The following is a 14069-nucleotide window of genomic DNA, read 5'->3' as shown; positions in this document are numbered from 1 at the left end:
GGGAAACCTGTCCCCTAGTCACCCCTTTCCCCCAGCTCCTCCCTGGACAGGTAAACCTGTCCCCTAGTCACCCCTTTCCCCCAGCTCCTGCCTGGATAGGGAAACCTGTCCCCTAGTCACCCCTTTCCCCCAGCTCCTGCCTAGACAGGGAAACCTGTCCCCTAGTCACCCCTTTCCCCCAGCTCCTGCCTGGATAGGGAAACCTGTCCCCTAGTCACCCCTTTCCTCCAGTTCCTGTCTGGATAGAGAAACCTGTCCCCCTAGTCACCACTTTCCCCCAGCTCCTGCCTGGACAGGTAAACCTGTCCCCTAGTCACCCCTTTCCCCCAGCTCCTGCCCGGACAGGGAAACCTGTCCCCCTAGTCACCCCTTTCCCCCAGCTCCTTCCTGGACAGGTAAACCTGTCCCCTAGTCACCCCTTTCCCCCAGCTCCTGCCTGGATAGGGAAACCTGTCCCCTAGTCACCCCATTCCCCCAGCTCCTGCCTGGATAGGGAAACCTGTCCCCCTAGTCACTCCTTTCCCCCAGCTTCTGCCTGGACAGGTAAACCTGTCCCCTACTCACCCCTTTCCCCCAGCTCCTGCCCGGACAGGTTTCCCTGTCCCCTGGTCACCCCTTCCCCCCAGCTCCTGCCCAGACAGGTAAACCTGTCCCCTGGTCACCCCTTTCCCCCAGCTCCTGCCCGGACTGGTTTCCCTGTCCCCTGGTCACCCCTTTCCCCCAGCTCCTGCCTAGACAGGGAAACCTGTCCCCTAGTCACCCCTTTCCCCCAGCTCCTACCCGGAGAGGGAAACCTGTGCCCTAGTCACCCCTTTCCCCCAGCTCCTGCACGGACAGGTAAACCTGTCCCCTAGTCGCCCCTTTCCCCCAGCTCCTGCCCAGACAGGTAAACCTGTCCCCTAGTCACCCCTTTTCCCCAGCTTCTGCCCGGACAGGTAAACCTGTCCCCCTAGTCACTGCTTTCCCCCAGCTCCTGCCTGGACAGGTAAACCTGTCCCCTAGTTACCCCTTTCCCCCAGCTCCTGCCTGGATAGGGAAACCTGTCCCCTAGTCACCCCTTTCCCCCAGCTCCTGCCTAGATAAGGAAACCTGTCACCTAGTCACCTCTTTCCCTCAGCCCCTGCCTGGACAGGTAAACCTGTCCCCTCCCCACAGAAACCATCCCATCCCCATAGTCTGGTGTGAAAGGGAAACCTGTCTCCTAGTGCCCCCCACAACTCTAGTAACAAATAAACCTACCCCCACCACCCAGGATCCGCTTTCCCCCAGGTCCTCGCATAACAGGTCAACTTGGTGTCCCCACTGACAGCACGCCCAGCTCCTGGGGTAACAGACAAACCTAGCCCCCTAGGCACTCCCCCAGTGTAACCCTTAAACTTGTCCCTGTGGTACAACAGGTAAACTGGACCCCACACTGACATTCCTCCCAGCTGCAGCTTGTACCCTGTAAAACTGCTCCCTAAGACCGCAGCTTCTGGTGTAACATCTAGGGGCATGGATGATTCTGTGCCAGCAGGATGGCGGGGGGAGCTCAGGGCAGCCCTAAACCCCTAGGGTGACGAGACAGCAAGTGTGAAAAATCGGAATGGGGGGAGTAGGTGCCTATATAAGCCAAAGTCTCAAATATCAGGACTGTCCCTATAAAATCGGAACATCTGGTCACCCCACCAACCACCCACCCCTTCGCAAAGGCCCCGGGTTTGGGGCCAAGTGCCCAGCCTCCCGCTCTCCACAGCACAGCACCCCCTACTGAGTTGCTCCCCTGCAATTTTCCCTGCTGCTGTGCCCCAAGGAACACTGGCCCCTGCTCTGCCCCAGCACCCCAGGGAGGCAGCAGACAGGTCTCCCCCAACCTGTTGTAGCCAGCAGAGTAGTGCCAGGAGCGGTCGAAGTGCCGGGTGTCCCACCCCAGAGAGGCGTCAAGGGCCCAGCTGTGGATCCCTTGATTGGCGTCTGTGAGCCACCTACCCAAAGTGATGTATCTCTAGGCCAGGAATGATGCTCAGAATCAGGTCTCAGCCAGTGAAGAGAGAAGCAGATTTTTTATGCAGGATGGGCTGTTGTATAGGGAGCCTCCCAGGGGAAGGAAGAATTCCCAAGCAGCAGCTCGCAAACAGCTTGTGGTACTGGAGAGTTACCGCAATGAGTTGTTGAAGTTGGCTCATGATGGTCCATTTGCAGGACATCTGGGTATAGGCAAGACGTGTGACAGGCTGGAGCAGAATTTCTACTGGCCTCACCTCTTTGAGACGGTGAGGGATTACTGCAGAAGCTGTGAATGGGGTCAAAAGTGTAAGGGGTTGAGGGGGGCCTAGCAAGGTGCCTCTCCAGCCTCTGCCCATTATAGGGGAGGCTTTTGCTGGAGTGGCTGTGGATATTGTGGGGCCATTCCCAAAGCCTTCCAGAAATGGGAAAAAATACATCCTGGTGCTGGTAGACTTTGCTACCAGGTACCCAGAGCTGTAGCCTTGGCTAACATTGAGGCAGAGACAGTGGCAGTGGCTTTGTTCTCTATTTTTAGCAGAGTGGGTTTTCCTAAGGAAATACTGTCTGACCGTGGGTCTGACTTCATGTCTATAGTGTTCAAGCAGTTGTGGGAGTTATGTGAGGTGAAGCACCTGAAAGCCGCTCCCTACCACCCCCAGACTAATGGCCTAGTGGAAAGGTTCAATGGAACCTTAAAGTCTATGTTAAAAATGTAGGTGGATAGACGCCAGAATGACTGGGATGTTCTACTGCCGTATCTATTGTATGCGTACAGGAGTGTACCCCAAGAGTCTACAGGGTTTGCTCCCTTTGAGCTGCTCTATGGGAGGCAGGTCCGGGGGCCCCTAGATTTGGTTCGTGACTCCTGGGAAGGTCAGATGGAGGAGACAGAGCAGCCGGTGGCTGAATATGTGGCTCAGTTCAGGGAGAATTTGCAAGAGATGATGAAGCTGGTTGAGCAGAATCTGAAAGAGAGCCAAGATACTCAGAAAGCCTGGTATGACAGAGATGCTCAGGAGAGAGCATCTGAAATAGGGGACATGGTGTTGGTGCTCGATCCTGTCCGGAGGAACAAAATGAAGGATGTTTGGACCGGACCCATGGAGGTAGTGGAAAGAATTAATGAGGTTACCTATGATGTGAGGAAACCCCATGGCCGGGGAAGTGTGCAGACAATGCATGTAAACAGAATAAAGGCTTACCATGCAAGGGAGGTAAATGTAAACATGATCTGTTGTGCTGAGGAAGAGGCAGTATCCGTCCCTTTGATCTACATGGTTGACGAAAGCCAGGAGGAGACGCCTCTCGAGAGCATTGAGATGGGGGAGGGTTTAGCCCCCCCTCAAAGGAAGGAGTTGCTAATGTTGTTCAAACACCACAAGCGAACATTCTCCAACAGGCCAGGGCTCACGGATAGGATGACACACTCCATTCAGACTGTGGGTCCCTGCCCAGCTCCCAGCAGAGCTTACAGGGCCAAGGGAGACATGCAAAGGCAGATCAAGGAAGAGGTAGAAAGGATGTTGACAATGGGAGTATTACCCAATCCATGAGCCCCTGGGCCTCTCCCATTGTGATGGTGCCAAAAAAGGATAAGACTATGAGATTTTGTCTGGATTACAGGAAGCTAAATGCTATTACTCAGCCTGACCCTTACCCCACACCCAGAATAGAAGATCTGTTAGATACGCTGGGGGGAGCCAAGTTTATAAGCACCCTGGACCTGACTAGGGGGTATTGGCAAATTCCCCTAGATGCTGATGCACAAAAAAAATCCGCTTTGATAGTGGAATTGGGCCTGTATGATTTCAAAGTGTTGCCCTTTGGGATGCGTAATTCAGGGGCTACTTTCATGAGACTTATAAATGAGGTCCTCCGGGGATTAGAATCTTTTGCCAGGGCCTATATAGACGACCTGGCCATCTTCAGCAGTTCATGGCAAGATCACCTTAACCACATAGGGATTGTGCTGCACCGGCTCAGGGAGGCCAATCTAACTGTTAAGGTTTCTAAATGCAGAATGGGAGCTGCTGAGGTGACCTACCTGGGGCACAGGGTGGGCAATGGGCAACTGCGCCCTGAGCCTTCCAAGGTGGAGGCCATTAAGAACTGGCCTATCCCTAAGACTAAGAAGCAGGTCCAATCGTTCATTGGTCTGGCCAACTATTACAGGAGGTTTGTTCACGGATTCAGTGACATTGTTGCTCCTATCACAGACCTGACGAAAAAGGAAAAACCAGACCGGGTGCAATGGACAGAGGCCTGTGAGCAGGGATTTCAAAGCATAAAAAGTGCTTTGGCCAGAGAGCCTGTGTTGGCCAGCCCAGATTTCAAAAAGGCTTTTTTGCTGTGTACAGATGCTTCCAATATTGGGCTGGGGGCAGTGCTAATGCAGGAGGAGGCTGGGGGTAAGAGACATCCCGTGGCATACTTAAGCAAAAAGTTATCCCCCACTGAGCAAAATTACGCTACCATTGAGAAGGAATGTTATGCCATTGTCTGGGCTATCAAGCAACTTAAGCCCTATTTGTACAACCAAAAATTCACTGTGTTGAGTGATCATGCCCCTTTGGTCTGGCTGCACAGGGCCAAAGGTACCAACTCCAGGTTGCTGCGCTGGAGTTTAGCCCTTCAAGAATATGAAATGGATATAATCCACATAAGGGGGAAGGAAAATATTGTAGCTGATGCATTGTCCCGAATAGGAAATGATTAGGATGCAGTCAGTGATGTCTGTGTCATCCCTTCCTGCATCAATTTTGCATTGGAGGTGTGACGTTATTGATATAAACTGGGACCATATAGAACATGGGTTGCAACCAAGGTTCTGTAGTGGCACCAAATCCTATGTAAAGGGGGTCATATAAGGTGTCTAAGACCAGGTTACGGGTTACTGGTTATGATTATGCTGTCTGTATCTCTGTATCATTTTTGTAGTTGAAGTTATGAATATTGGCTGTATACTGTCTGTATTTCAAACTTGTGCTGTGTTACTGGGAAAGATCCCAGACAAGTTGGTGTCAGCTCTGCTTAGCCTGCTTGATGGCCCATTAAGGACCATCAGCTACACAATTGACCCATTGAGAGGAGGCAGATATGCCTTGTGACTCAGCAGGGTGTGCAGAAACTGGCCCATGTGACTGCAGACTCCATTTTGCTGTAACTTTCCACAGTAGGAACAAAGAAGTGTTCTTACACCTGGAAAAGTCTATATAAGGCGAAGGCCTGATCTCCATTTTGTCTTCAATCCTGCTTCTTACCTCTGGAGGGACTTTGCTGCAAGCTGAAGCTCTACACAAGGGACTGATGACCCATCCCAGCGGGGGATGTACTCCAGAGACTCAATTTGAACCTGCAGTTTACTTCATCACTGCTACAAGCCTGAACTAAGGACTTTGCCATTACTGTATGTAATTGATTCAGTTTAACCAATTCTAGCTCTCACCTCTATCTTTTTCCTTTTATGAATAAACCTTTAGATTTTAGATTCTAAAGGATTGGCAACAGCGTGATTTGTGGGTAAGATCTGATGTGTATATTGACCTGGGTCTGGGGCTTGGTCCTTTGGGATCGAGAGAACCTTTTTCTTTTACTGGGGTGTTGGTTTTCATAACCATTCATCCCCAGGACGTGTGGGACTGGTGGTGATACTGGGAGACTGGAGTGTCTAAGGAAATTGCTTGTGTGACTTGCGGTTAGCCAGAGGGGTGACACCGAAGTCTTTTGTCTGGCTGGTTTGGTTTGCCTTAGAGGTGGAAAAACCCCAGCCTTGGGCTGTGACTGCCCTGTTTGAGCAATTGGTCCTGATTTGGCACTCTCAGCTGGGTCCCGCCAGAACCGCATCATCACAGGTGGGCAGAGCGGGGAACTGCTCGATGAAAACCTGGGCCAGACGCAGAGGGAGGGTGTCAGCCCCAACCAGGAGGGGGTGTGTGTGTGTGGGCGGGGTGACAGCCCCAGCTAGGCCAGGGTAGGGGGATGTATGGGGGGGAGACGGGTCACAGCAGAGTCAGTGGGGAGCAATGTGGGGGTGAGGGGGTCACTTGGGATTCTGTGGGGAGGGTCAAAGCAGGGTCAGTGGGCAGCAATCTGGGCAGTAGGGTCACTCGGTGCGTTTGGTGGAGGGTCACTCACAACAGGCTCAGTGGGCTGCGGGGGGGGTCGCCCTGCCATGCTGCCGGCAGCAGGAAGGATGCGTCTCTCCAGCAGCCTGGTCCACTCGGGTCAGAACTGGTGACGTCATCGAGATCTTCACACCTGCCGAGTTTGTGTCATGTTTACTCAGAATCCACATTCCCCCCACCCCCGTACCAATCCCCAGCCCCCCTCAACTGCAGCCAGCTCTTGGGGAAGGGTAGAGACCCCCCTTTTCTTCTGTCCCTGTTCTACCAAGGCTCATTAAACATGAAGTAGTGCCAGAGATCCAGGGGGAGGCCCAACCCCCTATGTCCCTCCCCTTAGCCCCTGGGGACCTTGGAGGGAGTTTCTCAGGTTGTTATGAGGTCTCTGAGGGATGGATTATGGGCTATCTGGAGCAATGGAGTTGGGGCGGGGGGCTCTTAGAGTCACTATGAGGGTGGGGGCCTGTAGGGACCCCATGGGAGAAGGCTGTGGGGTTTGGGGGACTTGGGAGGGAGATGGGGGCTATGGGTGGAGCAGGGCTGTGGGTGTTCTAGGGGTTCTAAGACAGGGGTTACGCATGGGGGTTGGGGAGCTGTGGACTCTCTAGGGGTTGGGATCTGAGACTGGGGGCAGAGGGGTTATAGGGGTCACCTTACCCAGCTGGTTCCGGCCCTGGATGTAGCGGAAGAGGCGCCAGAAGCTGGTGGTCTTGGTGGCTGTGTATGTGTTGTTCACGTGGGTGCTGACCCAGGCCGAGGGGTAAAGCTGGGCCTGGTGGGGGCAGGGGACAACAGGAGCATGGGAGGGGGGGTCAATTCCTTCCCACACTTCCTCCTCCATCCCTCCAACCCCCTCCCCGCTTCAGGAGGACTGGCTGGCTCCAGAGGGTGGGAAATGAAACGGGGATTCTTTTCCCGCTATGGGGCACAAGCGCCAGTCCAGCCCCAGGGTGGGGGAACTGGCCATCTCAGGAGGGGGTATTTTAGCACGTTTTCCCTCCCCTCACATCTGACCCTCACCTCGTAGTCAGAGCTGTTGCAGATGAGATCAAAGGTGAAACATTCGGTGACTTCCCCGCAGAACTTAGGCTTCTCCCTGCAGAACCAGATGGGGAGTCAGGGCGTACAGCCCTCCTAGGATTGGCCCCATCACACTGGGGGTGCTGTTGCCCCCCTTCCCCCGAATTGAATGCTGCCCCCAGGGGTTTGTGCAAGGATCAATCTCCACCTCTGAGGCAGTGGGGAAGGGGTTTGGGGATGTTCCCTCTCCTACCCTCTGCAGTGTGGGGAGAGACCCCTACTCCTTTCTCCCCAGACCCCCCGTGTCAGGGCCAGGGCCAGGAGCAGGAGCGTGGCCAGGAGCAGCAGCATCATGAGGGGCACTACGGTAGAAGCTGCAGGGAGAGACTCAGGCTGGTGATGAACCCCTCGCCCCCAGAACCCCCACCCCACGCTGCCAAGACCAGAGAGCCTGGGGCACAACCTGCCCAGCCTGTAGGTCCCTGCACCCATCAGTCCCCCCAGCCCATCAGGATCAGCTCCCAGGTGCACCCCAAATCCCAAGACACCCAGAATCTGAACCCCCCCATCACTCCCTCTCTCCATGCCCCCAGCTGCTCCATCACTCTGCAGACTCTTGCGTGAGGAGTTCGGGGTGTGACCGCTCTTCTCATGCGTTTGGGCACCAGCCAGAGAGGGGGCTGCTTTTATCCCCCACCACAGCAGGTTACATAACCCCATGCCCAGCCCCTTCATCAGGCATGCGGTTGGGGTTGTGTAACAGGGTGGTGTGTGTGTGTGTGTGTGTGATATAACCAGCAATAGGGACAGAGCGGCACCTCAAAACCCAGCGTGGTGCTAGGGGCCGCTGTGCGGTGGGAGGCCCTGTTGCACCCACTGTCCCCAGCCTTGTGGGGTGGGGGGACTACTGTGGGTGCAAATACGCAGTCTCCCCAGCCCAGCACCAGAGGGCAGTGTGCTGTGAGGGATCCTGATTGTGCCCCATCTTGCAAGCCTGGCGCTGGGCAGTCCTCATGCCATTTTGGGGGGTGCTTTCCTGGAGGAGCACTGCCCGAGGGTCCCTCTGCCCATTTGGGGGCCACAGGCACACAATGAGAAGCAGGAGCCAGGCACCAAACAGACCAATAAATATTTATAGACATTAAAAAACCAACAAAGAATCAAGTTACAAAAGAATTGAACGAGACAGGAACTGAGAGGAATGGGGGAGCCCCACTCTGAGCAGAGGCAGAAGTGCCGCAGCCAGTTCCTCGCCTTGGGGAAAACAGGCACAGAGGTGGAGTGGGAGAAGGGCTTACTCCCAAAACAGGAAAGAACCCAGGAGTCCTGCCTCCCAGCCCCTCCCCTCTGCTCTGCTCTAACCCACCAGCCCACACCCCCTTCCCAGAGCCAGGGACAGAACCCAGGAGTCCTGGCTCCCAGCCCCTCCCCCCTGCTCTAACCCACCAGCCCCCCACTCCCCTCCCAGCGCCAGGGAGAGAACCCAGGAGTCCTAAGGCCCAATCCAGTGACTTCCCCACTAGCCCAGCATGGGGGTGGGGGTGCTGTGCATTAGAGGGTTCCCCATGCCCCTGTTCAGTTTGTAATGGGGGGATTACAACATCACACACCAAACGTCAGGTGCTCCTACCACTGGGGCCTGCACTTCCCCCTGGAATGTCCCCCAGTGGGGCCAGCGGTCATTCACCCCCAGCCCTTGGCAGGGAAGGGGGCATCGTACCTATATTCAGGTTAGCTCTATGCTTAGGGAGTGGGGGGAGGGGGTTGTACCAGGGAGGAAGGGGGAGCAGTCCCTGAAAGGGAGATATGGAGGGGTGTTGTCCAGGGAGGGGAGAGATGGAGGAAAGGGAGCAGAGGATGCTGTCCTGAGGGCAGTTGGGAGGGGAGGGGGGTGCTGTCCCAGAGAGGGACTGGGGGTGGGGAAAAAAGGACAGAGGCACAGGGGACCCCACCGCTACTATAGGGTGAAGGGACACTGGCTCTGCCCCCAGGAGAGGATATTCACAGATCCCCAGGCCAGGTCTCGCCTGCCCGCCCCCCGCAGAACACAGCCCAGCAACCCACCCGGCACTGGAGCTGCTCTCAGCCATCCCATCCTGGTCGGAACGTGCCCCCCTTGGCAGCTGCTCCCAACTTCATTCTGCTCCCTGGTCTCCAGATTCCAGCTGCTGGGCCAAAGAGCCCTTGCATCACAACTCTGGTCCCAGGTGGGGATCCAGTCACCCCTTCGCCATCTCTGCATAAGCAACTTGAGTCTCTCTCTGCAAGGCATGTTCCCTGCACCTTTCAGCATTCTCGGGGCTCTCCTCCAGCCCCTCTCCAACATATCCCCACCTGTATGGGAGTGCCGGCCCCAGACCTGGGCACTGGAGCCCAGTGACGGCCGCCCCAGGGCCAATTACAAGGTAAAATCACACCCTGCCCACAACTGCCCTGTCTGTACCTCCAAGGATCACACTAGCCCTTTGGCCATAAATCAGGGTCCAGGGGCACTGGCCCAGGGAGGATGGGTGAGGGTGGTCTGAGGGGAGAGTGGGGGTTGCCCCATCCTCCAGAAGGGTTAGAGCAGGGCGGCTGCAGGTTCCAGCTCAGCATCAGTCATTACACATACGAGAAAGCCAAAGTGAATCACAGACAGACAGACAGACAGGGACAGGACAGGCTCACCGACCCACAGGTCAGCCTGCTACACACAGCACAGAGGGATCACACCTCACAAACACCTCCCCTGCCCAGTCTCCTTAGCCCATCATGGGCGAGGGAGGTGCCCCCCACCCAGCAAGGGGCGGGGGGTTAGTGTTAAGAGTCCCTCAGGGACCCAGGAGTCCAGGCCCCCCTAGGGTACACAGCTGTGGACCCACAACGCCACGGCCCAGGAATCCAGCCCCCACCTGGCCCCGGGGGGGAGGGCACAGAATTCACTACCCAGGACCCCGACAGAGACTTCAGTCTGTACAATCATCACTGCTTCCTGTCTCACCCCACCCCTAGTGTGTCCTGGCTCCTCAGCTCCCCCGTCCCTGCTCCACAGCATCCTGGGAAGAGCGGGCCGCTCCAGGTGGGGAATCCAGTAACTGGCGAGTCTGTACGTCTGGGATGGGTGTGTGTGTGGGTGGGGGGGGGCATGTCTGTGCCCCAGGGTCTGTCAGGGAGGAGGGGGTGTCCATGTGCAGGGCAGGGGAGGCCATCTGCCACCTGCTCCCCCACTTCACATCTTCGCCCCGCTCCCCCCGCCGAAGCCCAGTTCACTGCGCGGAGACCTCCCAGCAGCCTGGGACTCCCGTAGCGCCACCCAGTCGACCTCCCCTGCCCCACCTGCCACCATGGGCTCCTTCTTGGGTCCCCCGCCTGCCGCAGCCAGGCGGTGGCGCCGCTCGCAGTGCCCCTTGTGGCGCATGAAGCTGTCTCGCCACATGAACTTCTTGGCGCAGACGTCACACTCGTAGGGCTTGAGGCCAGTGTGCGTCTTCATGTGCTCTGTCAGGTGGTGCTTCATCTTGAACTTCTTGTTGCAGACGGGGCAGTCGAAGGGGCGCAGGTTGAGGTGCATGTTGACATGCCGGTCGCGCATGCTCTTGTGGGAGAAGGCCTTGCCACAGTGACACATGAAGATCTTGTTGCCATCGCCGGAGCCGGCCGCCAGCTGCACAGCCCCGTGCTCCACGGGGGCCTGGGGGGGGAAGACCAGGATCTGGTTGCCCTGCATGTCCATGGGCATGAGGGAGCGCTGGGCAAAGCTGCCGCTGCCGCCTGACCCCTCCTCCAGCCCCTCGTAGGGCGAGGGGAAGTCCTCCGAGGACTCGCAGAAGTTGACCTGCTCCTCCAGCTTGGCCCCAGAGGGCTCGGTCAGCGTACGCACATCACTGATGCTGAGGGGGGGCTCACCGGGGGCCGGCCCCACCTCCACCGGGTCCTCGTCCTCCTCGCATGTCAGCACCAAGTCCTCCTGGGACCGCTCCTTCTTGATGTACACCCACTGCTTCTGGGGCATGATGCTAGGCTGCACGTAGGCAGGGCGCCGCCCCCCACCCCCACCACTGCCCCCATCCCCACCGCTGTCACTCACGTCATCATCCGTCTCCAGGATGAACTTGCTGCCGCCGGAGAAGGGCTCAGGGCAGCGGGAGGGACCCTTCTCGGCCTGGAAGATCACCTCCTCGTCTGGCCCCTCTGATCCATCCCGCTCTATGCCACCCGCCGCCCCTCGCAGTGCATACTTGGCAGGCCCATGCTCTGGCCCCTCACCCGTCTCCCGGGGGCTGAAGTAGTTACTGCTGCTGGGTGACTGGTTCTCGCTGGTGCGGCTGGAGTGGGCACGGAAAGAGGAGGAAGGCGAGGGGCCGGCAGTGCCCCGCCCCTCCTTGAGCAGCTCCGTGCACTTGTCCACGATGTGCCACATCTGCAGCACGCTGCCCACGGTGAGGAAGTTGACGATCTCGTCTGAGGCCATGCTCAGCTTGCCGGTATATGCGGAGCCCAGCACCGTCTCGAAGGCGCCCGGGTCCATGACGTTGGGCAGCACGATGGACGTCATGTTCTTCAGCAGCACCTGGTCATGGAAGTAGGGCGAGGAGGCGGCCAGCACGGCCCGGTGGGCCCGGAACACCCGGCCCTGCACGTGGATGGAGATGTCACATAGCTTGCCCTCCACCCGCTGCTGGTTCAGGTTCTCCAACAGGGCGCTGGTGATCTCAGGGAAGTCCACGTGTACAATGGCACCGCACGCCGGGTCCATGGTGCCGGGGATGCACTGCCTGCGAGAGACAGAGGATTAGAGCTGTGGGGTGCTGGGAGATTCCCCATCCTTCCTCAAATGCTACGTTCCAAAGATCCCCGGGGCAGGGAGGGGGCCTTCTGTCTGTGGGCCACCGGCCCAGATCCTGTGATCCAGACACCCCCCCCAGTACAGGGAGCAGGGCAGGCCCGGGATCTGAGGAGATTCACTGAGACATTTAATCCTTTGTGGAATGGACCATAGAGGACAATTGTGCCCCAGTCCCAATTCCCCAGGGGAGAGCGATTCCAAACACAACACCATGAACTCTGCCTCTGGGACCAACCAACTCCTGCAAATCACTACTGGCCCCTCTTGGCATCCACCCCTCAGACAAGACCTTCGCTCAACTCCTCCACAGCACCACCACCCGCAGCTCCTCCAGCACTTGGCTGAGGTCTGTCTGGGCTGTCCAGCGTGTTTGAAAAGAACAGTGAAATACAAGTGTGTCTGGGAATGTAGGGGAGTGGGAGCCCCAGGCAAAGAGACAGGGTTTCCAGGTTGTAGGAGCAGAACCAGCGCACTCAGAGAGACTGGGGTGTGTGGAGCACCCATCACACACACACTGAGCCCCCTCCAGCCCCCCATCTTCCCCGTCACAATCCATCCCGCTTCCCTCAGCACTATCTCCCTGCCTGTCTTATTGCCAGACTGCAGCTTCTCCTCCACACCCTCCCCTTAGCCCCCATTATAACCCTCCAACCAAGAACCGCGATCTCCCACCCATCCCTGCTCCTACTATATAACCAACCCATACCCAGCTCCCCTTTCCACCCATACCTCTCCATATCCCCCCAGCCTAACTCTACAAGTCCCTGCCCCAGCCCATGACCCCCCCACATCCCTGCAGCCCCAAACCTTGGGGAAAAGGGTGAACAGTGAGGGGGCCAAATCTGCAGATGATATAAAATTACTCAAGATAGTTAAGTCCAAAGCTACTAAGAGATCTCACAAAACTGGGTTACTGGGCACCAAAATGGCAGGTGAAATTCAATGTTGATAAATGCGAAGTAATGCACACTGGAATACATCATCTCAACTATACATATACAATGATGGGGTCTAAATTAGCTGTTACCGCTCAAGAGAGAGATCTTGGAATTGTGGATAGTTCTCTGAAAACATCCACTCAATCGGTAGTGGCAGCCAAAACCAGTAAAGAATGTTGGGAACCGTTAGGAAAGGGACAGATAACCAGACAGAAAAGGTCATGTTGCCTCTCTATAAATCCATGGTGCGCAGGCAGATCTGGTCACCCCATCTCAAACAAGAGATACTGGAATTGCAGAAAGTACAAAGCAGGGCTACAAAAATGATCAGGGAGATGGAACGGCTTCCGTATGAGGAGAGAGTAAAACAACTGGGACTGTTGGAAAAAAGGCAACTGAGGGGGTACGGCAGAGATCTATTCAATCGTGCACAGGGTGGAGAAATTGAATAAGCTGGGAGTGGGCGACAGGGGATGGATCACTCGGTAACTGCCCCTTTCCGTTCATTCCCTCTGGGGCACCAGGCACCGGCCACCGGGCTAGATGGATAATTGGTCGGACCCAGTGTAGTCGCTCTTATGTCCTTATCATAAAGTAACCCCTGAGCCCCTGCCTGGCTCCCAGCCCTCAACTCGCAACTGCCCTTGACACCCCCCACCCCTCAGGTCATAACCTCTCCCAACCCCCCAACTCTCAGGCACCACCTGATCACAACCTCCAACCTTGTACTTCCCTCCTGAAAACTTCACATAGCCCATCTCAACCCGCACAGAGCTGCTTCCCCCCCATTCAGGGTCTGCCTCCTCCCCAACAGACCCCCACAGCTCACTTCCCAGCCGCCCAGTGTCCCTCATGTCATGTCCACCCCCAGCCCTCCTTCCATCTCCTAGCCCCTAGCCCCCTGCACCTCAAAGGCAATTAGCCTCCCACACAGTGCCCCAATCCACAGCCCCTCTGCCCACAGACCCCTTGCCTCCCCCTCATGTCACCCCCTCAGATCCCTCCACCCCTTTGTTTTGTCTATAGACCCCTCAGGCCCCTCCCTCCTCATGTCACCCTCCCACAGATCCTCTGCCCACAGACCCCTCAGGCCCCTCCCTCCACAGACCCCCGGGTCCTTCCCCCACATGTCCCCCCCCAGATCCCCCTGCCTCTCCACCCACAGACCCCTTGGGCCCC

The 14069-nt window shown here is 56.8% G+C and overlaps 1 protein-coding gene and 1 pseudogene across 1 annotated transcript; both read right to left on the bottom strand.

Moving 5' to 3' along the window:
* Positions 1 to 7478, bottom strand: part of LOC142047614 (heme-binding protein 2-like) — a 12977-nt pseudogene extending 5499 nt beyond the window's left edge.
* A 1085-nt stretch (positions 7479 to 8563) lies between these two features.
* ZBTB22 (zinc finger and BTB domain containing 22) lies at positions 8564 to 12467 on the bottom strand. The gene has a single exon (XM_032788373.2). The coding sequence runs from the start codon at positions 11860 to 11862 to the stop codon at positions 10336 to 10338; it is 1527 nt and encodes a 508-aa protein (XP_032644264.2). The 5' UTR covers positions 11863 to 12467; the 3' UTR covers positions 8564 to 10335.
* Between the last annotated feature and the right edge of the window lie 1602 nt (positions 12468 to 14069).

This window comes from Chelonoidis abingdonii, chromosome 12 (assembly GCF_003597395.2).
Source record: "Chelonoidis abingdonii isolate Lonesome George chromosome 12, CheloAbing_2.0, whole genome shotgun sequence".
Taxonomy (NCBI): Eukaryota; Metazoa; Chordata; order Testudines; family Testudinidae; genus Chelonoidis; species Chelonoidis abingdonii.
The sequence above is the reverse complement of the archived record's forward strand: the minus strand, read 5'-3'. Positions and strand labels throughout refer to the sequence as shown.

Bases quoted from the DNA above. Each gene is read 5' to 3' on its own strand.
- ZBTB22 (XM_032788373.2), bottom strand. From the start codon at position 11,862: ATGGACCCGGCGTGCGGTGCCATTGTACACGTGGACTTCCCTGAGATC.